Source organism: Triturus cristatus, chromosome 4_2 (assembly GCF_964204655.1).
Source record: "Triturus cristatus chromosome 4_2, aTriCri1.1, whole genome shotgun sequence".
NCBI lineage: Eukaryota > Metazoa > Chordata > Amphibia > Caudata > Salamandridae > Triturus > Triturus cristatus.
Genome location: NC_140586.1, coordinates 661,173,023 through 661,200,553, shown reverse-complemented (window position 1 = coordinate 661,200,553; position 27,531 = coordinate 661,173,023). Strand labels below are relative to the sequence as shown.

General features: G+C 46.1%; 1 protein-coding gene across 12 annotated transcripts in view; it reads left to right on the top strand.

The window, feature by feature from the left end:
• The window catches only part of PATJ (PATJ crumbs cell polarity complex component), a 1,359,209-nt gene that overhangs the window by 1,007,724 nt on the left and 323,954 nt on the right, over nucleotides 1-27,531 (top strand). For all 12 annotated transcript variants that reach the window (XM_085602445.1, XM_085602441.1, XM_085602446.1 and 9 more), the window contains one exon: nucleotides 22,425-22,508. In XM_085602445.1, coding sequence (XP_085458571.1) covers nucleotides 22,425-22,508 — 84 coding nt within the window. The remainder of the gene's footprint in view (nucleotides 1-22,424; nucleotides 22,509-27,531) is intronic.

Below are 27,531 nucleotides of genomic sequence, written 5' to 3'. Positions count from 1 at the left end.
CTTCGCCAATTTTACGAAGCGATGCATGCCATCTTTGGGCAGCCTGACTCTGCTGGCGTGCCTTCAGGCCCCGCCGACTCAGCTGGGGGCCCTTGGCCTTGGACTCTGGTGGCTCCGGCCCCGGCACCGCATAGTCCCCTTGGATCCAGGCCTGAATCCGGATCGACGCCTGTCGACCTCATTACACCTCCTCCGGCGTTGAATCCACGGCAACCATGTCCGCAGCCGATGCCGGTTGTGTCCCCAGCCGGCGTCGACCCTGGCCTCCACCTCGAGGTAGACACGGAGCCAGACCGGCATCGACTGACGCCAGATCTGGCGCTGATGGGTACTTTTGTGCCGCTTTTCTACCCTAGCTCTTTGGGACCAGATTGTCAGCCAGAGGAGGGTGAGGAGGACTGGGAGGGGTCTAGAGACACTCTAACTGACCAGTTGGGCTATGAACCGGACTGGAGAGAGGAACTGGGGGAAGCCAGTGGTCTGGATACATCACCAGACCTTGCCATGTTGTCTCCTCCTACCGAGGCTACGGAGGAGGGAGCGTCTCACGCCATGGTGTTATGTAGGGCGGCCAAGGCTCTCAACCTCGAGCTACCTACGGTGGCAGTCAGGACAAACCTCCTGACAGAAGTGCTTCAACCGGCAGCGAGCTCTTCGGAACCCCTGCTACCGTTTAATGAAGTCCTCACCGATATCCTTTTGGGCACCTGGTCCAGGCCCAACTCAGGGGCTCCTGTGGATAGGATGATTGCCAACGCCACCGCCCAGCTCCGGGCGACTCCACTTTCCTCTCCCAACACCCCACCCCTGAGAGCTTGGTGGTCAAAGTCTCCACCTCCAAAGGCGCATTCCCTAACGCACTACCTGATAGGGAATCCAAAAAGCTGGACCATCTTGGGAAGAAGATGTTTTCTGCCTCCAGCTTGGGACTGCGGTCGGTAAACACTGAATGTCTGTTAGGCCATTACACCCACTCCGTGTGAAATACGGTGGCGCAAGTGCTGCCCCAGTGCCCAGAGGAGGAGGCCCGGGCTGTACTCTCCTGTGCAGTTGCTGAAGGGAGAGACGCAGCGAAGCTTACCATCCGCTGTGGGCTGGATACTACCGAATCACTAGGCAAGACGATTTCCACGTCGGTAGCCCTTCGACGCTACGCCTGGTTGAGGTCGGCTGGTTTTTCAGGGGATGTCCAATACACTCCAATGGACAGACCCTTTCATGGATGTCGCCTATTCGGTGACAAGGCAGACCACGCGCTGGAGTGCTTTAAGGAGTCTCAGGCTACGGCCAGGTCCTTGGGCCTCTCCACCTCCCGCCCTGCGCAATCTGCTTTTCGCCCCCCTTCGTGACTACGGAACGGGTGCCCCAGCACGTCCCTCCCAGAGCCACAGGCCAGCGCAAGCTGTCAAGCCCCTGCGCTGACGGGGATGTGGGAACCACCGCCATGGTTCTGGGGGCTAGAGGACGAGCCAGTCCACCGCAGCCCCCTCTGCAGCAGCCTCCAAACCCTCCTATTCCGACCTTTCAGGGCCACCAACGCCAGTGGCCACCATCACCTCCCCCACTGGCGCACCATCACATCGGACAGGTGGGTTTTGCAAATAGTCTGAAGGGGCTACTCCCTTCGCTTTGAGACTACCCATCCATCCATGCCACCTCAGTACCATCCATGTCGGAGGATCATCTGGCCCTTCTCCAACAGGAGGCTTCAGCACTCTTGGCCAAGGAGCCGTCGAGCGCGTTCCTGTCCCAGAAGTAGGTCCTGGTTGCTATTCACACTACTTTCTGATGCCCAAGAAGGTCAAAGGCCTGCGTCATATCTTGGAGCTCAGGAATGTCAACCGCTTCCTCCAGAAGGAGAAGTTCAAAATGTTGACGCTCGCTCAGGTCCTGTCTGCCCTCGACGCTGGAGACTGGATGGTAGCGTTGGACTTTCAGGACGCTTAGTTTTACGTCCCCGTCCTGCCAGCCCACTGGCGATACCTGCGGTTCACGGTAGGCCACGAGCATTTTTAGGTTACCGTGCTCCCCTTTGGCCTTACCAGCGCCCCTCGGGTGTTCACGAAAGGGATGGCGGTGGTCGCAGCTCATCTGTGCATATCAGGGGTTCCAGTCTTCCCTTATCTCGACGACTGGCTGTTGAAGGGGGGCCTCGCCCCAGGCAGTCGTCTCCCACCTCTTCATCGGAGCGGTTCTGGAGACGACGCAGTTTCGAGTCTATACTCCCGAACAGCGAGTCTGGGATATTCGGGCTATGATTCTGATCTTTCAGCCTCTATCCTGGGTTTCGGTCAGGCTGACCCTTCGGCTACTGTGTCTGATGGCCTCCTGCATCCTGCTGGTGGACCATGCCTGATGGCATATGCGGGCTCTGCAGTGGGACCTGAAGTTCCAGTGGGCACAACATCAGGGGAACCTGTCCGATTGCGTTCAGATCTCGGAGGGCACTGCACACCAATTGCAGTGGTTGTTAACCAACCAGGATTGGGTCCACGGCAGATCCCTCTCCCTTCCTCAAACAAAGTTCACAGTGGTGACCGATGCATCACTTCTGGGATGGGGCGCACACATGGAGGAGGCGGCGATCAGAGGTCTCTGGCGGAGTCCGGACTCCACATCAACCTTCTGGACCTATGGGCGATTCGTCTTGCACTCAAAACATTCCTTCCCTCTGTCTGGGGAAGAGTAGTGCAGGTGTTCACGGACAACACCACCGCCATTTGGTACTGCAACAAACAAGGTGGGGTGGGTTCGTGGACCCTATGTCAGGAGGCCCTCCACCTCTGTACATGGCTGAAACATCAGGGCATATCCCTGGTGGTTCAACACCTGGCAGGTTCCCTGAACGCCAGAGTGCACAAATTCAGCCACAGGTGCATGATTGCTCACGAATGGCGTCTTCACTTGGAGGTGGTGCAAGGTCCCTTTGCACAGTGGAGAGAGCCTTGGTTAGATCTATTCGTCACTGAAGAGAACGCGCAATGTCAGCAATTCTGTGTGTTGGAATTTCCAAAGAGGCACTCGCTGGGCGACAGGCGGTCTTCTACGCCTTTCCACCTTAACCACTTCTGCTCAGGGTGCTGAAGAAGATTAAGCGCGACCAGTCCAAGACATTCTTGGGGCACCGGATTGGGCACGAAGAGTCTGGTATCCGGAGCTTCTACACATGGCCATCGATCCTTCGGTCAGACTGCTTCTTCGGGAGAAGGATATGTTAATGATATTAAATTCAACGTACTTTATGGTAATTTTTATATATGGCATATTTGCTTCTTCAGCTTTTAGTGTTGTGCAACAAAACTGTAGACATCTGCTTACATCAGGGGTCTCCAACCTTTTCTGTAGTGAGATCTACTTCTGATCAGTGAAAATCATTGTGCGCTACAGAAGGCTAAGCAACACTTGCGCATTGTTACAATTAACCCCATCCCTAGCTTCATTCACTTCAAGCCTAATGTCTATAGAGCATGATACTATGGATTGAACAAACAACTTTAACTAAGGGCACTATGGCAGGGCTTTCTATGTGGCAGCCAGAGTGTGAGCTTTGGGGTTGTATGAACATGTGTGTGTATGAATGGGATATATGTGTATGGGTGACTGAGAGCCTGTGTTGTGTATACTTGTAGCACAGGACATACCTTTCACCATATGTGGCACCATTAAACAATTATTTTTTTTAAGTAGGAGAAATTTAACGTGCAGAAAAAAGTTCTTCAAATATATTCACAGTGTGGAAAAAATTTCTGCACTTTCAATTTCTCCCCCACAAAATAATGGCTGCATTTTTCAGTTGTTAATAAGTCACCGTTTCTGACAGCCACCGGGAGCAAGATGCCTACTGTGTCTAAAGGCAACACTCTTAAATGTGAGAAAATTTAAATGAAGAGTTAACTTTATAGTTATATGGATTCCATAAAGCTCGTTATTTCAATGTTCTCATATTTTCAAGTGTCACTATTACAAACACCTGGCATCTTACTCCTAGTGGCTTGTAGACATGGTATCATAATTATAACAGCCATTTGTTTAAATGGGAGGTACTTAAAGTGAAGAAGCATAATTGACTTAATTGAAAGTGGAGAAAGAGGCCTCCAGGACCTATCTGCTCCTTCGACAATTCTAAAATGCAAGCATATGTTGTTCACAGCATTCGCTTTTCATGTTTTTTTTGTGCAAAATATGTCCGCTCATCAGAAATTGATTTCATTTTGGGCTAAAATGAGTGCTAAATGCAGAGTTGCATTTTGCAGAATTGTTTCCAAAATTTTGCAGTATCACACAAAAGCTAATTATGCAAACTTTACATACCCATGGTCTGTGCCCTGATGCAACACTGAGCATCTTTGCTCATTTGACTATGCCCTCTGTAGATCTGTTCGCTACCTCCAAGAACACACCACACACAGTCTTTTGTGCCCTGGAGTTTCCTCCTCCTGGAACCCTAGGAGATACATTTCATCTTTTGTGGGATGCAGGCCTCCTATAAGCATTTCCTTCTCTGCTGTTGATCTCATGGGTCCTGAAGAAGGCCATGTGGGGGCAGACTTAGCTCATTCTGATTGCCCTGTACGAAGCAGGGGAGGGTCTGGTGCTCATAGCTTCTGAATCTCAGCATATGCCCTCCTGTTATGCTGCCTCTTCATGCAATCCTGCTATCCCAGCAGGAGAAAAGAACCATGCATCTGAACCTCTGTAATCTGCACCTACATGCCTGGAGATTGAAGGCCCTCAACTGAGAGGTTTTGATCTCTCATCGGAGGTGGTGGATGTTATTTTGCTCACCATGCATCCACAAAGTCCATTTATTCTGACCATTAATCCAAATGTGTGACCTGGCACAGGGAAAGGTAGGTGGACCCTTTACAGGCTAAGCTGTCTGATATCGTTTCTGTGCTTCTGTTTGGCCCAGCAAGATTTTGCAGTGGGCACTTTTAAAGGCTACTAATCAGCCCTTTTAGCATTTGTTTGTGTGCCTCATCAGCCCTCTGTGCACAGCTCGCCCATTGTGATGTGTCTCGTAAAAAGGGTAGCACATGTTTCACTTTACTCCCTTCATTAAGCTGCAGTAGGAACTCTGTTTAGATTTGACATTCTTGTTCATTCAAGCCTCTTCAAAGCTGTATTGTGAGACTATGTTTCTCATTGAAATTACTTCTGTACATCATGCCAGTGAGCTGTGGGTGCTGGCCTTCCAACCTCTATGTGCAACTTTTATCTTGACAAATTGGTGCCTTGGATCTGTGTATTCTTTCTTCCGAAGCTTGTGTTAACCTTTCATGTGGGGCAGTCCATCAATCTCCCCACATACTTCTCTCCTCCATATCCCTTTAAGGAGGAGCAGAGACTCCACAATTTGAACCCTAAGCCAGACTTCTATTGTGGTGTTGGTTCTGAGTGTTCTGTTTTAGACATCTGCCATGTGGGCATATGTCCATGTCTGTGAATAATCGCCACACTTAGGTCCTTAAAACTGACCCTATGCCGATGACCTCCATAACCAGAAACATGGAATCCTAGTCTAAGTTGTCAAATGCCTTATTTGTATAAAATGCAACTCGTGCACTGTCATCTCTTATCTGGTCAGCAGCATGTAGCATGGGATTTAGTTGTCTCAAGTTCAGGAGATTGCTCCTCCTCTGCATGAAGCCACACTCGTCATTAACAAGCCGTCTTTCCCATTTTTAAGCAATTATTAATCTCCTCAGATGATTCGCTGGTTCCAAACCTGTATGCAGATTTAGCCTTTAGTGTCTTCTCACATTTTGGGGCACCATTATGCATCTCGCTCACCTCTGCTTTATACAGTTCTCCTCAGAGGTGTTTTAAGGCATGGGCAAAGTGGGCTCTGGCCCAGGGCCCCAGCCTTTCAGGGGGCCCCTTGCCACCTTTATTCTGCAGAGAGTCTTGCCCTTGATTAATTGTTAAACTGATTGTTCAAGTGCCTTTTACTTTTAATTGTAATGTGCGAGTCTAATACAGACATTTTACAGAGAAAAGTTGTGTTTGTTTCATGCCACAGCCATACAAAATTTTAGATCAAAACAGGACCTCAGACATTCAAACCTCACAGAGATTATTTGCAGTACTATTAGTGAGCTAGTGCTGTGTTACAATATTGAAAACAAGCGTCACTAACCCTAAATATTTGATGTCAACACATTTGGAATTTGGACCAGTGTGTTTGTGTCAGTGACATGGCCAAAGAGGGCATAAAAGAGCTGAAACTGGATCATAAATTCAAAGCTGTTTTGAAACGGGCCCCCCAAAATACATTTGGCCTAGGGCCCCCAAATTCCTTAAGATGTCCCTGGTTCTCCTTCAAGGTTCTCAGATGCGGATCTGGTGAGTCAGAGTGTGTTCCTGTCTCCCGCCTCTTCTCTTGTTCTCACCATGTATCTCACTAGAGTTCTGCGATAGTCCCTGGCTGCACTGTTAGTGGGCACAGAGAATGAGTAGCTGTTTCAGGGTAAACTCCTGCAAAGCACCACTCAGTGTAGTTTATATTACTTCCCTTACTGCTTGTTTGAGAGAAGAGAGACCCCACGTTTATCACCTCAGGTAGGGATTCACCCCGAAAAACACTTCTTGTTGTCAATCCAGCCCCCTACTGGTTATAACGTCGTCCATCATTCGAGTGGCAAGACGAGCTTCCCCATTTCCCCAGTTCAGTGTGCCCCAGTGCTCCAGTTCTCATTGAACCACAAGGCAGTGAGTCACCAGTATGTACATCTCTTGGTGCTGTCAGAGATTATGTCTCACTGCCACAGTCTCACTTGGGCACTCCACCTTTAGGCCTCATCTTTCTGTATCCTCCTGTAGTCCAAGCATAGGATGCCGCTGCACTATCCACTCTAAACAGTGGGTTGCTTCTTCCTCCCCAGCTGGTGTTCTCCCCTACTTGGCTCCAAGATTGAGTCAGGGCCTAGGGAATTTCAGAGACTCTGGCTCAGTCGTGGCACTTACTTTGATATTGCCGCAGGGGAGTCGGCCAGCCCATCTCCATGAATTGCAGTAATCACATTCTCCTCTGCCAGCACCTTTATATGACCCTAGGTTGCTGTCAGACTACAGCTTCAAAAGCTCAGAATCTCTTCAGCTTTGCCTGAGTGTGAGGTCGTTTTCATATTCTCCCTTTTTGGCTCTCAGCACAATGCAGGTACCATTTTGATGTGCTCTGGCTCGCTTAGGAACAGTTATTGTTTTATTCGAATTACAAAATCTGGTGAATGAGTCAGAAATTATCATAACCATCATTCTCGCTGCTGCAATTGGTTTTGCTGTACAACATGGCCCCTGGTGATCCAGGATGATGCTGAATTATTTGAGGGGGGCCTGGAAAGCCAGCTTAATTCATGCTCACGGCCATTTTGTGTGGCCATGCTCCCCAAAAAAACAAGTTATTTACCTTTGGTAAAGCCTTTTCCGGTGGACACGTTCTCTAACTGCAGATTCCTCACAACACAGCCAATCTCCCTGTTCTGTGGAATGGACTTTTGCAGAAACAGTAAGTTTCCAAACTAGATTTTGCTTACTGTTAAGGTTCTCATTTGGTCTGTTAGGCTCTGCATCTTAGGGTGCGAATAATGCCTATGAGAAAACTTACGTCAGCACTCTGGGATGGCGCCTATATGGCTCCTTGTCATCATGTCCGGAGGTGGGCAGTTATAGCGGAGCTCGGTGGCATCATCTGACGGCGTACAGCTGCTTTTATAGAGAGTTTTACAAATCCAGTTTGGTGCCTGGGTAGATTTCCAAAAAGAGAAATCTGCAGTTCGCCAGTATTAGGGTGTCTTTCATAGATTCACATGCTTGAATATTCCCCGTCGTCGGAGTGGGAGTCCCACGGTAAATAAAATAGCAATATATATAGCAAAATATACATAAATAATCACATAATTAGCCTTATACAGGTGTAAAAACACCCATAGTGTACCTATATGAGAAACTCCATAGGAATACAATGGAGAGAGACAAAAGACTTTTGTAGTCTATCTCTGTCATTATGTAAGTCCGAACTCCAGCCAATCAGGCGTCAGCCCCTCTCTAGAACCTTCTCCTCAGAGCTTCTCACCTCAGATTTTCTACCGCACGTCGTGTGACAGGGAGTCTCCCTGAGCTCTGCTCAGTTTTTGTCAGTCAGGATGTCTTCTAGTAAGAAATCTTTGTTTAGACCATGTTCTTCGTGTGGAAAGCTGCGTTTATTTTCTGAGGACCCACACAGTAAGTGTATTTACTGTTTATACCCAGACCATGAAGTGGCAAAATGTAAATTTTGTAGAACCTTTTCTACAAAAACTTTAAAGGACAGAGAAGGCCGCCTGTTATTATGGCTACAGAGACTGAAGGATAAGGATAACCCACTCTCTGATGTTGAAAGTCTTCTTTCTGGCCGTTCTCAACCAGCCTCTAAGCGCAGTAGTGTGCAGGAGTTACCATCTCCTTTCCTCAAGAAAAAGAAACTATCTTTGACTCTGACAGCTGCCACTTCTGCTGTCTCACCTACTGCTTTGTCGCCTAAGGGACACTGTTCTCAGGCTGCTGAGGCGTCTACTTCCCACTCCTCAGGGAAAAGATTGTCCACCTCGTCGACGATACTTCCGACGATGGGATCTGCTGTTTCTAGCTCGTCGACGGTGACTCTGACGACGACATCAGCTGCTTCGTCGTCGACGAGCGTTCTGTCGACGTTATCCTAGTCGACGATTACCATCAGTACCTCGAGGGCGGTGACTTCTATTTTGCCCATTACTTCATCGTCGACGAAGAAGGTAAAGGTTCCGTCGACGAAGATTGTGTCGTCGACGAAGACGTCGTCGAGCTCGTCGGCGCCCACTCCGTCGACGAAGAAAAAGAAGATCCCGTCGACGACACTGTCGACGGTGGTTCCGTCGACGAAAGCCTCGTCGACGAAAGCCTCGACGACGGCTCCGTAGGCAGCGGCCCCGTCGACGGTGGCTCCGTCGACGGCGGCCCCGTCGACGGCGGCCCCGTCGACGGCGGCTCCGTCGACATCGAGTTTGTTGCCACAGATTCTGTCGACGATGGTTCCGTCGACCATCATTCCGTCGACGACGGCTCCGTCGACGAGGGCCTCTCCAAAGGCGTCTGCAGAACATACCATGCAGCAATCGACGGCAGGGACATTTGTAAAGATAAGAGTAAGCAGCGTTTCGTCTGCCCAGAAGACAAAGAGGGAACAACTACCTCAGCTAACTTCAGCATCAATTTCATCTTTAACTGGGGTTTCTTGGACACCATTACCTCGTAGTGTTGGGCTGGATAGCCAGGAAGACAATATTCCTGTGGGAGATGCACAGCCTCCCTCACCATTATTCGCTACGGATTCTGATCAGGAGTCCGAGGGGTTACCGGAGTCTTTTGGAACGGCACAAAGCCCGTCCGACTAAGTTATTAAATGCCAGGATGTCAGCAGTGAGGATGAAGATCCAGTTTACATACAGCAGGTCCCTGCGAAGCATAAAACGGCGACTCTTCCTTTGTCGCTCATAACTAATCTCCAACGCATGTTGGACGACTACAACCAACGGTTCCCTCTATCCCCTCAACGTTCAGAGGTTCCGTCAGCCCCAGTGATTCCGGCAAATATACCACCGGTACCTATTGTAAATCCTGTTCCTCAGATACCGTCTGCACCTCCAAGACAGGTTCCAGAAAGGTTGTTGCCTCACTATGAGCCTGTAGAGGAAGTCCCTCAGGACACAGAAGAGGGTGAAATCCCAGATGATGATGGGGATGTGGATGACAATGACGATGATATGGCGGAGTGGGACAATTACCAGGCACAAACACCATCCCCCTCACAGATAGTAACAGGGGATTCACCTCCAGTGGACATAGCCAATTTTCACCAACTGATGGAAAGGGCGGCACACCGTTTTAAACTAACAACGGAGCGCAGAGAGGAAGATTGCTTCCTTTATGATTTCAAGAATCAACCTTATAAACAGACGCATGCTATTCCCATTGTGGAGTTTATTTGGGAAGAAGGCAAGAAATTAATGGAGACACCGAATACCTTGCCAGCACAGGTGCCTCGATTAGAAAAGAAATATAAGGCACCAATAGGAACCCCAGCATGCCTCACGGGTCAGGCTAAACCTGAGTCAGTCGTTACGCAGGCAGCGCAACGTAAGGCGAAAAATCCTGCATCTACTATCACCACACCTCCGGATCGTGACGGACGTCGGATGGATGCCATAGGGCGTAAATTCTCTTCTATGGCCTCTACTGTGGTTAGAGCAGCTAATGCCTTGGCCATCTTGGGACGATATGACAGACAAGTATGGGCTGATATTTCGGATGTGGTTCAGGAGTTGCCAGAGCCATCTAAGGTGGAGGCAATGAAGTTGCTCCAAGAGGGAGAAGCGGCATCGGCGGAAATAATCGATTGTGCAGTAGACATCGCCTGCATGGGGTTCCGTCAGCTTGCCGGAGCGGCTGTTCTGCGCAGGCAAGGATGGTTAAGATCGACATCCTTTCGTCAGGAGGTACAGTCCATGATCCTTAACATGGCGTATGACGGCGAGGCGTTATTTGGAAGCCACGTCGATGAAGCTCTACAGTCCATAAAGAAGGATACTGAGACAGCTAGATCGTTAGGAAACCTTCAATTTCAAAGGAGCAATTTTCGTGGTGCACGCGGACGCGGCACCTCCTCAAGTTTTCGAAGGGACAATAAACAATACAAACCTTACAATCAAGGATCCAACCGTTATTCTTATGGCCAGCAACAGCAAGCATCACAACAGCAAACCTCCAAGTCATATAGAGGAAAATCCTCATACAGAGGAACCGCGTCAAAGAGACAGTGACTCTTACCAGACGGATAAGGTTGGAGGTCGAATCTCTCTGTTCTTTTCCCAATGGTCCTCCATCTCAAGGGACCGTTGGGTTTTGGACATTGTAAAAAAGGGACACGCCTTAGAATTCACCAAATTCCCTCCTCCCACACCACCCTCCGGACCGCCACCAGCTCACATGAAAGAACTGTTGCATCAAGTTCGACTTTTAAGGCAAAAAGGAGCTATAGAATTGGTGCCAGTGTCTCAAAAGGGAAAAGGTTTTTATTCCCGGTTCTTTCTGATCACAAAGAAAAACGGAGAGTGGAGGCCCATCCTCGATCTAAGGGCGCTAAACAAATATATAAAGAGCCAATCCTTCCGTATGATGACGCTAGTAGACATCTTGCGCTTACTCTTGCAGGAAGATTTTCTGGCAACGATAGATCTCCAGGATGCCTATTTTCATATCCCTATATTACAGCGGCATCGGAAGTTCCTGCGTTTTCGAGTGGGTCAACACGATTACCAATTCAAAGTGTTACCATTTGGCCTGCGCTCGGCCCCTCGAGTGTTCACGAAGGTACTAGCTCCAGTAATAGCGTTTTTGCGACTCCAGGGAGTGCAAATATTTCCATATCTGGACGATTTTCTCCTGAAATCTCAGTCAAGCACGCACCTGCGACAACACACTCTTCTGTGCCAGGACGTGTTTCGCTCATTAGGTCTGTCCGTAAATGCAGAAAAATCCCAACTTCATCCGTACCAACAAAGAGATTTTCTGGGAGCAACTCTTGAAACTGTATCAGCAAAGGCGTTTCTCTCCCAGGAGCGTCTACAAAAGATGCTGCGACTGGTGTCTCTGATCAGATCAAAAGAGTCAGTTTCTGTGAGACTGTTAAAATCGTTTCTGGGAATGGCGTCATCATCCATTGCCTTGATTCCTCATTGCCGGCTGAGGACACGTCCTATCCAAGAAGCTCTGGATGCTCAGTGGCGTCAGGTAACGGGATCTTTCCACGACATATGTGTCGCAGATCAAATGAGGTCAGCACTCGCATGGTGGACAATTCCAGCCAACTTGACGGAAGGCATGTCATTTCTGTCGGTGCCGCCGGACAGGACAATCACGACAGACGCCTCATTGGAGGGATGGGGCGCACATTTGGAGGATCGCTCTGTAAAGGGAAGATGGTCAACACATCAAAGATCTTGGCACATCAACAAGTTGGAGCTGATGGCGATCTTTCTGGCTCTAAAATCATTTCTACCTTTGCTCCAAGGAGAGTCAGTGCTAATACAGACAGACAACACAACCTGTATGCACTATGTGAACAAACAGGGCGGAACAAAATCCCCAAGTCTGTCCAGGTTAGCTCAAAGAATTTGGGACTGGTCTCTCAGTCATCATATCATGATTACGGCAGTACATCTACCAGGAGTATCCAATGTCCTAGCGGATTCCCTGAGCAGGTCCTCCTCGTCGACCCACGAGTGGGAGTTACACCAACCCACTCTAGAGAGGATATTCCAACTATGGGGTCGTCCACGGCTGGATCTCTTTGCTACGCCGGAGAACCGGAAATGCCGGAATTATGCAAGCTGGCATCCCCACAAGGAGTCGCAGGGGAATGCCCTTTTGATAAACTGGTGCAATCTATTTGCGTATGCCTTTCCTCCAATACCCCTCATACCTCGGGTTCTTTGGAAGATGAGGAGACAACCTTGCCACCTGATTCTAATAGCCCCGCGCTGGCCACGACAAGCGTGGTTCTCAGAACTGCTCCTGCTGTCCCAATGCCAACCAATCCTCCTGCAACATCGGACGGATCTGCTCACAATGAGCGAAGGGAGAATTTGTCATCCAAATCCCTCCTCACTGAGCTTATCGGCCTGAAACCTGAACACCATGAGTTCGCCCACCTAGACATCCCGCAGGATTGTAGGGATATTTTGGCCCAAGCAAGAGCACCCTCTACAGTCAGGACGTACAAGTTCAAATGGAAAAGATTCTGCCACTGGTGTGCTGCTAACGGAGTCCATCCGATACATTCCACGGCAGAGCAATTGCCACCATTCTTCTTGCACCTAGCTAGTTCTGGACTGTCTCATGCAACCTTACGGGTTTTTCTAGCAGCAATTTCCCGTTTCCGGCAAGATGGATCAAGTTCCCTTTGTTCCTCAAGAATAATCCGCCAATTCTTTAAAGGCTTATTCCGAAAATTTCCGCCAGTTCGGCGTCCTCCTCCGTTGTGGCACCTCAACGTTGTGTTAGCGCAATTGATGAGACCTCCGTTCGAGCCCATTCACAAGGCCGACCTAAAATATCTAACTTGGAAAGTAGCCCTACTTCTGGCACTAACGTCTTCACGTCGTGTCAGTGACATTCATGCTTTTACCATCAAACCTCCTTTCCTGCAGTTCAAACCGGATGCTGTAGTGTTACGCACCAATCCATCATTTCTACCCAAGGTGCCTACTGACTTTCATATTAATGAGCCAGTAATATTAAAGACCTTTTTTGCCAATCCTCAGACACCTGCAGAGCAAAGATTGCATTCTTTGGACGTGAAGCGGTGTCTAAAGTTCTACATCAGTAAGACAGCTTCGTTCCGAAAATCCGATCAACTTTTTATAGCATATGGACGCTGTCATAAAGGACGTCAGGTTACTAAGCCAACGATTGCACGCTGGATCTCGGCAGCTATTGTCTTCTGCCACCAAAGGGCAAATAAACCTCTGCAGTCTCCAGTGAGGGCACACTCCACTAGGGCAGTATCATCATCTACTGCCTTATTTGCTGGAGTACCTTTGCAACACATCTGCAGAGCAGCTACGTGGTCGACCAGACACACGTTTACTAAGCACTACTGCTTGGCAACTTTAAGCGAGAAGGATGCTGCAGTGGGACAGGCAGTGCTGCGCAATCTTTTTAAGTAAGGTGAGCCTCTTCCTCCCACCTCCATATTGTTTCCATTTATATGATGCATTTACAATGTTACAGTTGTTCAATACTGTTTTTATGCATAAGAAGATTGATTATCTTTATATTTTTGAAACTATTTTGGCATGGAAACAATGGTGATTGTTACTGCTAGCTATTCTATATTCAAGCATGTGAATCTATGAAAGACACCCTAATACTGGAGAAGAACAATTGTTACTTACCTGTAAACAGGTGGTTCTCCAGTATTGGTGTCTTTCATAGATTCACATGCGACCCTCCCTCCTCCCTTCAGAGGCTCTCTTCTCCTCATACACTCTACAGTCACTCTTGTGCTACGAAAATCTGAGGTGAGAAGCTCTGAGGAGAAGGTTCTAGAGAGGGGCTGACGCCTGATTGGCTGGAGTTCGGACTTACATAATGACAGAGATAGACTACAAAAGTCTTTTGTCTCTCTCCATTGTATTCCTATGGAGTTTCTCATATAGGTACACTATGGGTGTTTTTACACCTGTATAAGGCTAATTATGTGATTATTTATGTATATTTTGCTATATATATTGCTATTTTATTTACCGTGGGACTCCCACTCCGACGACGGGGAATATTCAAGCATGTGAATCTATGAAAGACACCAATACTGGAGAACCACCTGTTTACAGGTAAGTAACAATTGTTCTTATAAAGAGTATCCTCCAAAAAGTGTTACTGAAGGCAGGTAATGTGTTTTTATGTCCTGCACACTGCGTAGTTAGTGCCAAAAGCATGAACATTACTTCTTCCCCAATAAAGGAGTTAATTGATAACTTATCATTCATTTTGTTTTTTACTTTCTCTTGTAAATATGCACCTATTTTATTCAATAAATTGTCATTTTTACATCCTCCAAACAAACAGTAATAATACATTGGAGCTCTTATCCAGAAGAATCACTTGTTATTTTGCTCTACTGTCCTGTTTGAGATTAAAACTGAGATGAGAATAAGGTTTCAGAAAGAGCTTTGCTGAAAGGAAATTGTTGCAATTTTACTATGTTTTCAGTCTCACTGCGTTGGAGTTGTAGTTATCTCTCTGTGTCCCTTCTTTCTTTCTAGTCTTTAACCCATTGTCTCATGATACTTAGATCAAAACCACGCCCTGCACATTTGGTGATGAAGCCACACACAACAGCTTTCAGCTGAAATTCAGTGACTGTATGTCCACCATCTCTTTTTATGGTCTGGATTGACAGTGCATCTGTTTTCAAATAATTATGTGACAATCACCAGGAGAGGAGCTTTGGAACGCCCACCTGTTGGGAGCCAGAAGTACATGTTTTGATTGGGCAGAAGTTGTGTGCTTCCACAAAAAAAGTGCTTGCCCTCCACAAAGGTGTGATCATTTGGTTTATTTATCCAGCTGCCCGAGCTTGAACGTTCAGAGGCACACAATTGTAATGCTATTAAGATGTCTTAGATAATTAGATAATTTATGGTGTTTTCCTCTGGCAGCAGCACAGATATTATGTTCTATGAATTTATATTATATAAATACAATGGTTCTGTCGGGAATTTCTAATTTCTTTTAGAAAGTTCAAAAAATATTAATTACATGTAACAGATATCAGATAAATGAGGAAAGAAGCACACACCAATAAAAAGTTTTGCAATTTGGTAATTTAAGGGCATAGAGTATTATGGGCTGTCGTAATACATAAGTTCAAAAGAGCAAAATATTGGTGACTTGTGGTGATGAAGTGACATGTGATGATAAATAGTATATACAATATATTTCAAATGCAGCAAAAGTGAATAAGTAAAACAGAAAGGTACATTATTTCTTGAGATGTCTTTATGGTTTTTCACATATGCTACAAGATCCTATGTGAATTAATCTGTGATCAGAAGCATTGTGTAGACATATAAGGGTGCGTCGACGTTTCAACCCTGTGTACTGCGCAAAATGTAATAAGCGTCACTGCGGGCCTTCCTCAGGACAGTGCAGATGGGTATACAGCCCAAGCGCAGATTTTGGTTAATATCTGCGGGCGTGAAGGTTTTCTCAGTCAGAGTTGTAGTCCTGGTGAATCAGGAGGAGGCCTTGAAGATTTCAAGGATCTTTGACGTAAAAGGATGATGTCTTTAATAAATATGGGATTTTAAGCCAGTCGCTTAATTTACGCGATCTGTTGTCCGGTGGATTGAGAGCTGACAAGACGTGCTGAACAACAGATCGCGTAAATGATGCGACTGGCTTAAAATTTTATCTGATATCTGTTACATGTAATGAATATTTTTTGATCTTTCTAAAAGAAATTAGAAATTCCCGACAGAACCATTGTATTTATATAATACGCCCACCCAGGTTCTGAGGGACACCGGGTCACCCCATTATTTTTGCTCTATGAATTGATATAGCACGACGTATACCCGAGGGTGTCTTGATGCTGATTCCTAAGCAGAGTGAAGCAACGTGGTGGGAAGAACGATTTACCTGTTGAAAAGCGAAGTTTTAAGAAGTTGTCTAACGGCCAATAGAGAGAATGAGGATCTGATATGCAGTGGCAGGGTATTCCAAAGTCTAGTGGCTCCTCCCAGGAAGCTGCTACTGCCCCATTTCGTTTTCTTGAATCTAAATGGTGTAACTGAGTAGGTGCCCAGAGATCTCCGGTTGCTATTGGTAATATACCAAGGGATGGCATTTCTTAGACATTCTGGACCTATGCCATGTTGGGCCTTAAAGGTGAGACAGAGGGTTTTGAATTTGATACGATGACTGACAGTGGAGCGATGGAGTTCCGGCAGGATCTTCAAGCACTACAGTTAGAGCTAAAGGGCCACCTTCCTACTCACCTACATGGTCATCTGCTCGACCCAGTTTTTGCAAACTGGGAGGAAGTTAGGGTGGCCCCCCCAGTGCCTCTCCCGTGGACTGACCATTTTTTGGTGCCTTTTGAAATCTCTCTCCCTAAGAACAAGGACACTGCTCCCACTCCCTATAACCATCCCAGGCGCAAATGGGCGAAGTTTTCTCTGCCCAAATTCAATGAGGCTCTGATAGCCAATGGCCCCATTGGAGGCGATGATGCGGATTCGGTAAACAAACTACTTAACGACCGCATCACGGCTGCGCTGGACCAAACGGCCCCGTTAGACCATCCAAAGAAGGATGGTCGTAAACAGAGATCGGCACCATGGTTTAATGAGGAATTGCGGGGTGCCAAGAGGGAGTGTAAGCGTGCTGAAAGGCAGTGGAGGGAAGCATATGACAATCAGGAGAGAGAGAGATACCTCATCCACAGACGAGCATATCATAATCTTATCAGGATAACGAAAACTGCCCACTATGCCGAAAGAATTCTGGATGCAGAGAACTCAGCGAAAGAATTGTTCTGTGTATACAAATCTCTTGCTGTCCCTAAATCCTCAGCGGGATCAGAGGACTGCTCTGTGGCTGCCTGCAACCGCATTGCTGATTACTTCAGTGACAAAGTGTCCAAAATCTATACCACCTTCCCTGCCCAACCAGCGGCAGATGGAAAGTTCGAGGCGTCAGTTAGAGAGGAAGATGGTCACAAGTTGCTGCTCAATTTCTCTACCCCGCAAGCTGAAGACCTGATCAACATATGTAGATCAGTGAAATCAGGTTCCCCACGGGACCCAGCATCTCCTAAACGGCTGGCCGACAGCCTGACAACACTAGAGCCATACATTAGGCACCTGTTGGATATCTCCTTCAGGTCCAGCACTGTGCCTTGGGAATGGAAACAAGCAGTGGTGCTCCCCCTCCGCAAGAAGCCTAATATCAGCTTCGAAAAACTGGAGAATCTGCGTCCCATCTCCCTCCTTCCCTACTTCTCGAAAGTGGCGGAGAAGTTGGTGAACCAGCAGTTAATGCAGTTTGTGGAAGAGTCTAATCTCCTTCACGCCACCCAGTTTGGATTCAGACCTCGACACTCGACTGAGTCAGCACTCCTTATGGCTTCCGAATCCATCAGACAGGGGGCCGACGAGGGCCACACTATGGCCCTGATCCTGCTGGACCTCAGCGCTGCGTTCGACACTGTAGCACATTCCACCTTGCTACAGTGTCTGAACAAAGCAGGGATGGGTGACGCAGCGCTAAAATGGATTCAGTCGTTCCTCTCGGGCCGTGGTTTCCAAGTCAGGCAGGGTGACTGCTACTCCAGGCGAATGGCACTGGATCAGGGGGTTCCACAGGGCTCGTCCCTAAGCCCAACGCTTTTTAATCTATATGTGGCCCCGGTCGCCTCCATAGTGGAGAGCTACGGTCTGCGCATGGTGTCATACGCCGACGACACGCAGCTGGTCATCTCCCTATCGCGTACTCCCGGCCTTGCGGCGGACATCTTCAGAGCATGCATGCAAGATCTTGCTGCCTGGATGTCTGCCAACTGCCTTAAACTTAACGGCAACAAGACTGAGGTGCTGGTGGTAGGGGGAGACCGGGCGGCGTGGACGTCGGCGTGGTGGCCTCCTTGCTTGGGACCAACACCTACCCCCTGCCTGGAGGCGAGGAATTTAGGTGTCTGGTTCGACTCCGATCTTACCTTTGGCCCCCAGGTCAACCGGGTGGTCGGCACCTGTTTCGGGATCCTTAAGACTCTCAGGAAGGTTTTGGAGCTCCTTCCCGTTAGAGCCCGCCGAACATTAGTGCATGCTTTAGTCACGTCCAAGATGGACTATGGCAACCTTCTCTATCTAGGTATCCCCGAGAAGAATCTGAGCCGCTTACAGGTCCTGCAAAATGCCGCTGCTCGGCTAGTTCTCAAACTTCCTAGAAGATCAGCCTCCAAAGCCGCGCTCCAAGCCTTGCACTGGCTTCCGGTCAGGAGCAGGGTAGAATTCAAGGCCCTCTGCACCTGTCACCGGATCATTAATGGCAGGGCACCCCCTCCTCTTCAGGGTCTCCTGACACAATACGAGCCATCCCGCGCGCTGAGATCCTCTGGTTCAGGGCGCCTAACTATCCCAAAGGTGTCCAGAGCAAGGATGGGTGGCAGGTCCTTCAGGTACCTCGCCGCATCATGCTGGAATAAACTTCCAGTAGCACTGCGTCGGGAACCATCAGAGCTTATCTTCAGAGCCAAGCTGAAAACATATCTGTACACCAGATAGTGGCCCTCCCCGCAGGACTCCCTCTGAACACGCTCACACTCTCAGCGCGGGGACACGCCGTTGTGCGTCACCATTGCGCTCTACAAGACCCATTATTATTATTATTATTACAGTAAGCCAGTGTAGTTCTTTGACGGCAAGGGATACAGACTGATGTTTCGGAAGATCAAGAAGTACTCTGGTGGCTCAGTTCTGTAGGAACTGCAATTTATTGAGGTATTGTTTTTGCAGATCGATATATAAGCCGTTGAAGTAATCTATTTTAGATAAAATGAGGAAGATTTGACTGTTTTCCTGCTGCTAATCGGTATGTAAGGGAGGATTTTACTGATCATTCTTATGGTATTATAAGAGGTGGATAAGATGGAGTTCACTTGTTTACTGAGGTTAAGTTTGTCCTCAATAATCACTCCCAAGCTTTTAACCTTGGGAGTTGGAATTGGAAGTGAGCCCATCTCCGATGGCCAGCAGTCGGGAGCCCAAAGGCGAGGGTTATTTACCAAATAAATGACCTCAGTCTTATCAAAATTTACTTAATGCAATGCCTATCCATCTGGATACTGTTTTCTTTCATGCAGTTGTGAAGCTGAGTGCTCGTATTATTGGCCTTGCTTGCTGCCGAGACCACAAATTATGTCATCTGCATAAGGTGTAAGTGAGAGACCAAAAGATTGGATCAGCGGGGCAAGCTCAGCCACATATGAATTAAATAGGGAGGACTCCTGCGGTACCCCGCACGGTAAAGAAAAGGTTTTCAAGCTGAAATTGTCTAGCATCACAGTGTTTTCCCTATTATTTAGAAACAATCTAAGAAGATCTAAGGCTGTACCTTTTATGCCCATGGTCTTTAGACGATGATATAGTGTCAGGTGATCCACGGTATCTAAGGAGGCCGCGGATAGATCCAACAGGATCAGAGCTGCGATTCCTCCTTCGTCAAGGACCATTTTGAGTTCATCCGTGGCTTCGATAAGCGATGTCTCGGTGCTATGATCTGATCTAAAACCAAATTGTGTTGGGTCTAACAGATTGTGTTCCTTAATAAATTGGGTAAGTTGGGAATTCATAATTGTTTCTATGATCTTAGCTGGGAAAGGAAGTCTGGAAATAGGTTGATAATTAGAAGGAGTGACGGGGTCAAGGTTAAGCTTTTTTAGAAGAGGGAGAATAGATGCTTTCTTCCAAGATAAAGGAAAAATGCCTGAGAGAAACATATAATTTAAATTGGAATGGTAGGAAGGCTGGCATTAATATACATTGATGTTTAGGTTTGTCTTAACAGTACAGCTGTCACCTGACCTTTTAACCTACACCAATATTATTCTACAGTTTTTTGCTTCCACACAAATGCATATCAATTATCCTGTTCTCTATTTGTAATGCTTAACATTACCATACAAAATTCTTTTAAAGCCAGACCTATTGGCATTGCCAATGCTTGTTTGATGGATGATCATTTTCTGCGTGTCATTTCATCAAAAATCAAAGTTCTTGTTTTTTGTGCCGCTTCCCGTTGGGGCCTGGACTAATGGCCTAATGCAAGAGGACTTTCTGTCTCCTCTGCGGGCAGGTGGAGAATCATCTTTGACAATAGCCTTTCCTTTGGTGATCAGGTAACCAAACTCTCCTGTACCTGTTTTATGCATTTGAAAGAGCTAAGAAAAATTCTACCTTTGCTGCTCACAAACTTTTGTAAAACTGTGGTCTCCGCCTGTATTCTGGATTGTATAAACGTCTGCAACTTGTTATGTGTAGGTCTTCTTATTACCTTTTAAATCTACTTCAAATCATTCAGAATTTCGGTGTCAGATGCTGATAAATTCCATGACTGAGTAGGCATTCCAACCTCTAGCTACCTTTACTGTCTTCATTGGCTCCTTATACGTGAATCTTGTCGTTTTAAGGTACTGTATCCTTGCTTCAAATCCGTACATTGTAGTGCTCCTCTGTCCCTTGGGAAACTATTTGTTCACTACCACCCCACTCTGAGCTGTCTACCCAACTTCTTTGTATCCCGAAGGTATTCTGGTCTAGAATTGGTGGCATATTCTTTTCGAACATCATGTCCACAGCCTGGAAAGCATTAGCCGTTACCTTCAGACCTATTCCATTCATGTCCATCGTTCGTAAATAGCTTAAAACTAATCTTTTCTCTCAAATATAGGCCTTCTGTTCCTTCCAAGTATTTTAGTGCCAGGACACCCAGTTCCTGCATTTGTTCGTGCTTTATCAGTACCTAAATCAAATGCAATCGATTATGGGGGGCAGAGTATTGGATGTGGAGCATGGACAGAGCTCTGCTGAGCAGAGCCAAAGCACTCTGAACTTTGGCTTAGGCAATTAATGTAAAAAATAAGCTCCATTACCTGCTTCGCCTTCATCATTAGATACCTGATTGGGTAATGTTCTAAGGGCCAGGTGTACGACCCGCCAATTAGCGAGTCGTAAATTGCGTCACATTTACGACTCACTAATTGGGATGCACAACAGTGTCTGAGACACTGTTTGCGATTCCCAATGGTGTTGCAAATTGCATGCCTCATGCATATTAATGAGGCTGTCGTAATTTGCGACTCCATTGGGAATGGCTGGCACTCCCAGGGATGGTGGCCTGCTGGGGTCAGCAGACCACCATGTCTGGGACTGCTTTTAGATAAAGCAGTTTTCTTTTTTTAAAATACAGCCCGTTTTCCATAAAGGAAAGCTGGATGCATTTAAAAAGTAAAAATTAAACTTTTCAGTTTCAGTAGGCAGTTCTCCCTTGGACCACTACCTGCCCTTAAAAAATATTTGTGCATGCATTCACAAATGGGAAGGGGTCCCCTGGGGACCCCTTCCCCTTTGCGAGTGCTTTACCACTCTTCTGAAAAGGGTGGTAAACTGCGAGTGCTTTGCAACCGCAATTGCGTTCGCGAAACATTCTTACATCGCTCAAGGAGTCGCTAATAGGAAGGGATGCCCTTGGAACACCCCTTCCTAATAGCGAGTCGCTAATCCTATTTTGCGAGTCGTAAATTGATTTGCGACTCGCAAATTAGGATTAGTACATAGGCCACAGGTTTTTTGTGGGCGCAAACGGATCTAAAACCCATTTGCGCATGCAAAAAACCTTTGTACATCTAGCCCTAAGTCCTCTGCATCCTGATTATTGCGTGTCTTTTGACAAGTCCACATAAACTTGTTGTTATAGACAGGATTTAAAGTTTCATGAGCCAAAGATACATTTAAAGCAGTCAGACTAAATAAATGTGTTGTTTGATGCAAAAGCTTAAACAGGAGGAAGCCTACTTTTGTGACATTTGTAGTGGTTATTTCAAGAGGCACCTACCCTTTGCAAGCAAAAACTTTGTTCTGCAACAAATTCACTCTTGTTAATTCCTCCATCGTGACACGTTTTAAGAATACCTTAATATTAAACATATTATTTATACTTAAAAAGTTGTGTTGCCTGCATTTTGAGTAGAATAATTGCTTATTTCTCAATTTTTAAGTCACACAGCTTGTTTTTACTCTTAATGTGTTTTTCATTAATACCTTTGCATCCTGTTTTGTGTTTGAAAGGATGCAATAGTTATACACGAAGTATATGAAGAAGGTGCTGCTGCTAGAGATGGGAGGCTCTGGGCCGGTGATCAGATTCTGGAGGTAATTGAAGTTCCATTCTTTACCATAATGACATTTTCTTTTCTAGCCTTTACCGAGTAATGTTATTTTGTTATATATAGCTACCATATTTTGTCTTGCAACACTTAGGCTTCCCCATGGGTACTATTCTTAATTACTACATAATCAACACCATGTCACATGTCAGAGTCAGACTTTTTTAAATTGTTGACTCTTTGGAACCCTGTACCACCTGCTGTAAAGACTGAACCAGTTTTTATTTATTTATTTAAAATCAATGTAAGGCTAAACTCCTTGTGATAACTGAGACGCATTGAGTGGTATTTTGGGCATCTTGTGTTTTGAGGCTTATAATTTTCTTTGTTTCCTGGCATATCATGGCTTTTCTTGCACCACACAGACCAGGCTCCATGTGATAGCTGTGTGTTTCATGCTTACTGCATTTGTTAGAATTCATTTTGGAACATTGGACTTCAGAAGTCGAATTACACCCGGGATGTTGATACCATGCCCGCTGGTTGTATCTTCAAATTTCTGAAATGTCCCTGAATGCTGGACTCCACTTGAAAAAGAAATACCTCTGGAGAAGTACTAAAGGGGCTCTGACCATCATTTTCAAATACAATATAGCTGCTATAGGTGAGAAGACTCCCATACTGGGTGTGTTACCTATGTATGAAAATAGTTTAATAGTGCCAGATAGAACGAGGCATGTAATATTTTTGCCCAGACTGCTGTCAGGCCAGTGGATGATAAGCACACTTGCAAAACTCATTTATTCAGTAATTAAGATGTTAGTCTTTAAACTGAAGATATTTAAGGTCAGTGCACTCCAAAGAGGCACCCTAGAACTCTGAATTATTTAAAGGCTACTATTGAATTTCGTAATGGGGGATTACTCTATATCTGCACGTAACTGATACTATAACTTGTTTTTCATGGACAAGTAAAGGTACAACCCAGCACAGGCCACTCCCTTTAACCTCATAATTCTCCTGTGTGTTGGATTACTTTCAACAATACCAAATAGCTCAAAAGCGCATCTTCACCCTTTAAATAAGCTTACGGTACACTTTACCTGAGAGGTAGCCCGCATAGTTTGATATGGGTCTTTGACATGGTTATTATTCATTATACTGTTTTGTGGCAAGATATGTGCCCCTCAGTGCCAATTTAAGAATATGTGACGAAATGGGAGTAACCTTGCATAGACCTGGGAAGTGAACTCCGAGAGTATGGATGGTCTACTAAGAAAGACTTTTCTGGAAGTGTTGCTGGTTGACCTCTGTTTCAGTGAATCCAGGCGGTCATTTGAGATTCTTGGGGTGCCCGAAATTCATCCCTGGTATTGATAGTTATGTTTCTGTGATGTGACCGAGTTTTTTGAGGCAGAGGATCTGAATGTTGTGTAGGATGTGTGCTGGTGATATGTTAGGCTTTCGTAATCCTAGGTCCCAACTAGTAGTCACTTTAGTGTTATGTGATCCAGGACTTTTTCCATTCACTACCTTGTATGATCTCCTTTGGCCCCCAGGCAAGCACAGGTATGTTCCATCTTACCGGGTTGAATAGGAAGATTTGACAAGTTACGACCCACATCTCTGTCTTGCCAAGATAGAATGTGCATTAAGAATGTAACAAAATCTGCCAGAGACTGTCGGGCATTTTAATTTATTGTTGAAAGTTAAGGTCAACTTTTCGCTCCATGTGTACACACACAATGAGTCCCCAGGTCTTTTTAAGGCTTTATTTAAAGCAGATAGTAGTACAGAATATAGGCAAAATGTCACTGATATCAAACCTATCACAGTAAACAAATGTACAGAATGTGAAAATTATGACAATGGACTACATAATATGAAGTACTTTTTTAAGAGCCCTACATGTGTAATCTTAGCATCAATTGTCTGACATTCAGTGAAGGTTCAGTATTTAAAATCTATCATCACAGACTCGCACCTAAACTTAATTTATTTTCCATTCCTTAGCCTGTCTCCGATAGAAAGGCTGGCTTATGTCTCTGTAGCCAAGATTGGTCTGAGACAATGGCCTTGGCACAGTTCCACAGAAAACAGCTCTGTTCATCCTGGAAGCCAAACTCTCTCGCTTTCTCATCAAGAAGGCTGTGAACAATCAATTTATATCATTCATGTTTTCTATATCAGGAAAAATCAATCTTCTGATTCATGATGTTAGGTGGGAAGTAAAGTGGGAGAATTCACTTTCATATCAACATTAAAGCTATTATGCCTGTCTCCGTATCTTGCATTTAGACAACTATATAAATATATGAATTAGAAGCCTGCAGGAGAATATATGAATGTAGCACTCCTCGTTGGCCTTTTTCAGAATTGTTACAGATTTTAGCAATTGCCATACCAGCTTCAAGTGTGTTCCCGATTGTCAAGTCTTGAACAGCTGAAGGCTCATTCTTGATAATGTACGTTGGTAGTCGGAAACAAGGTTCAGGTTGTGGCCAGACAAAGAACAAAACTGCGGTCTTTTAAAACATGTGTTGCAACATCCTAGATAAATACTTCATATTCCAGTGTGGATCTAAAATGTACTCTACTTCACCATGTTTCTATTTCCAATGATCTGTTCTGAGTGCACTAAATGTAACCGACTTAAAAGTGGTGCAGGAACCATTTTTACTGGTGACCGTTTTTCTAAAGACAATAAATTCTCTATTTGTATTTCTGCAACCCCTCTAAATAGGGAATCGTTCAGTCTTTCAGGTTACCAATTATGGGTATTTTCTTGCGAGCGATGCACTCAGTGTGTCCTTCTGCCTCTCCGCATTGCCCTAGAGGACAGCATCTGCAAGCTTTTCACCCACTATTGGACCTGCTTTTTCTGACCATTGCTAGACAACAGTGGCATAGTAGGTGGAGAAAACAGTGACCAAATATCAAGTACAGCCATTCAAATCCCTGGAGCTGATTCTTGGTTTGTTGGCACCTCTATCTTATTTACCTCCATGTACTTAAAATCTTTAGGAGACGATCTCTGAATGTTAGCCGCTCTTTATGTTCACGCATGGGCACCTCAGTGTTGGTTTAGATATTCCATGATGTGAGAACCTATTAAAAGATAGTTACTTTTTCACATATACTGTGTAAAAAACAGTTTTATAATTTCAAGCTTTCAGTCCACCTTATACTAATTTCTACACACCTCACTTGCAAAATTACTAAATTGCAGCAACCATTGTCACTATATCAAAGGTGAGGCTGCAAGTTGTACCTACTGACTGTAGGAAGCTGGCTTTTTTATGTAGTGGGTCAATGTAGGGACGCACAATGCAAAAAGTCCAGACAACCCTTATTGGTTTTCAGGGCTTAGTTTAATAATCCCAAGTGCTCTATTTGTGGTAGTGTGGTCAAGCAGCCTAGGCTGATCAGAGGGGAGTGTTAAGCATTTGTGGCATACACAGAGTCAATAAATGAGACACTCCCTCAAGAAGAAATTCGAGACCTATTCAGAAAGATAACACAGATTTTTATATAATTTTATACACCAAGATAATCGGAATCAGATAAGTACTTTCGGAGTTATGGATTTTACAGAGAAACAGTCAAATACATAAATAATCTAGTCCTTCAAATGCAATAATGTTATTCTATGGAAGGAAAGACATAAATTGCCAATATATAATTGTAGTCGAAATTTGGGGGTGCCCTTTGACACTTAAGGTCCTAGGCGGCCAAGGTCCAATGAACCAAAAGCAGTTTTAGTTTACCTGCCCTAGTGTGTCCGGGTGCAGAGGTGCTGGTTGAGTTTATAGCCTTGAACGCTATACCGTTGAAGAGAATGGGCACCTGAATACAAAAGCTGCAAGGGGGACAAGTCCCGCAGAACCCAAAGGGGGGCTCGGTCTTGAGTCTTTGTAGTAAGGGGGGCAGTCAGTTGTTGTGAAACCAGGCTTTGGGTCTCGGGTGCAGAGGTGTTTGGCCGGCTGGCAACTTGTGTAGGAGGCTCTCATGGTCTTGATCGGTTTTTGCAGAGGGACAGAAAACAAGACAGCAGGGTTACTCTTGGTGTGGATGTTGTCAGTCTTGAAGTCCCACGACGTGCAAGTCGATTTTCTTAGGCATTGGTGTCCAGACTGGACACAAACAAGCCTTGGCCGCTGCAGGTAATCCAGTGCAGGGGGGCTCCTGGAGTGTCTAGCATTTTGAAACTCGGTAGAGAGATGAGGCTGACCTCCTAGAGCTGCAAAGACTCCTCCTGCCATGCTGCTCCCTCAGTGTGCCTGATGGCCAACAACACAATGTACTGGGCAGATGTGGTTGATGCCTGCAGATGTTGGGTAGTGGCTCCTCCACCCTTAGCGAGATGGTTGATGGGTTCTGGACAGTCCTACAAGCATTGGGGAGAACGCACAGCTTTTGGATGAGTCGGGTCTTTGCAATTGTTGAGGTACCAGCAGCCAGACAGGGTTTGGCACCAAGCTCAGTGCACGTCCTCTGTTCTCACGATGTCTGCTTCGTGCAAGGAGTGGGCATAACCCTGACTCAGAGTTCTCTAGTTCCACCAAAACCAAGATGGTGAAACCCTTCAGCTGTCCACTTCAGGTGGCCCACCTTAGGGGTGGGCCGAGCCTGTAAGTGTGACACGTCTTCTGACTATCTAATTTACCAATTGCTCTGGTGCAAAAGGGCCTTCTGGCAGGGGTGGCATTCCCTTGGTTTGGGGGAAGCCATTGTTGCATATCAAATGCAGGGAAGCCTCTGGCCCCGATATGCTAAAACATTAGCCATCCTGCTGAAAGAGGTGTGAACACCTTCCGCTGAACCAGGCATTGTTTCTGACTTGTGAGAGCACGTGGTCTCACCTACAGCAGATCAGAAACTCGTCTGTGGTGACAGGCTGGAAGATACGAGTCAGCCAGCACACTAAAGTACTAGTACGTTTACAGGGGACACCTCTAAGGTGCCCTCTTGGTGCATGTCTTCATAAATCCTGTACTGGCATCAGTACGGATTTATTAAGACAAGCTGTTTGATGCCAAACATGAGTATTTTCAGTGAAGCCATTATGT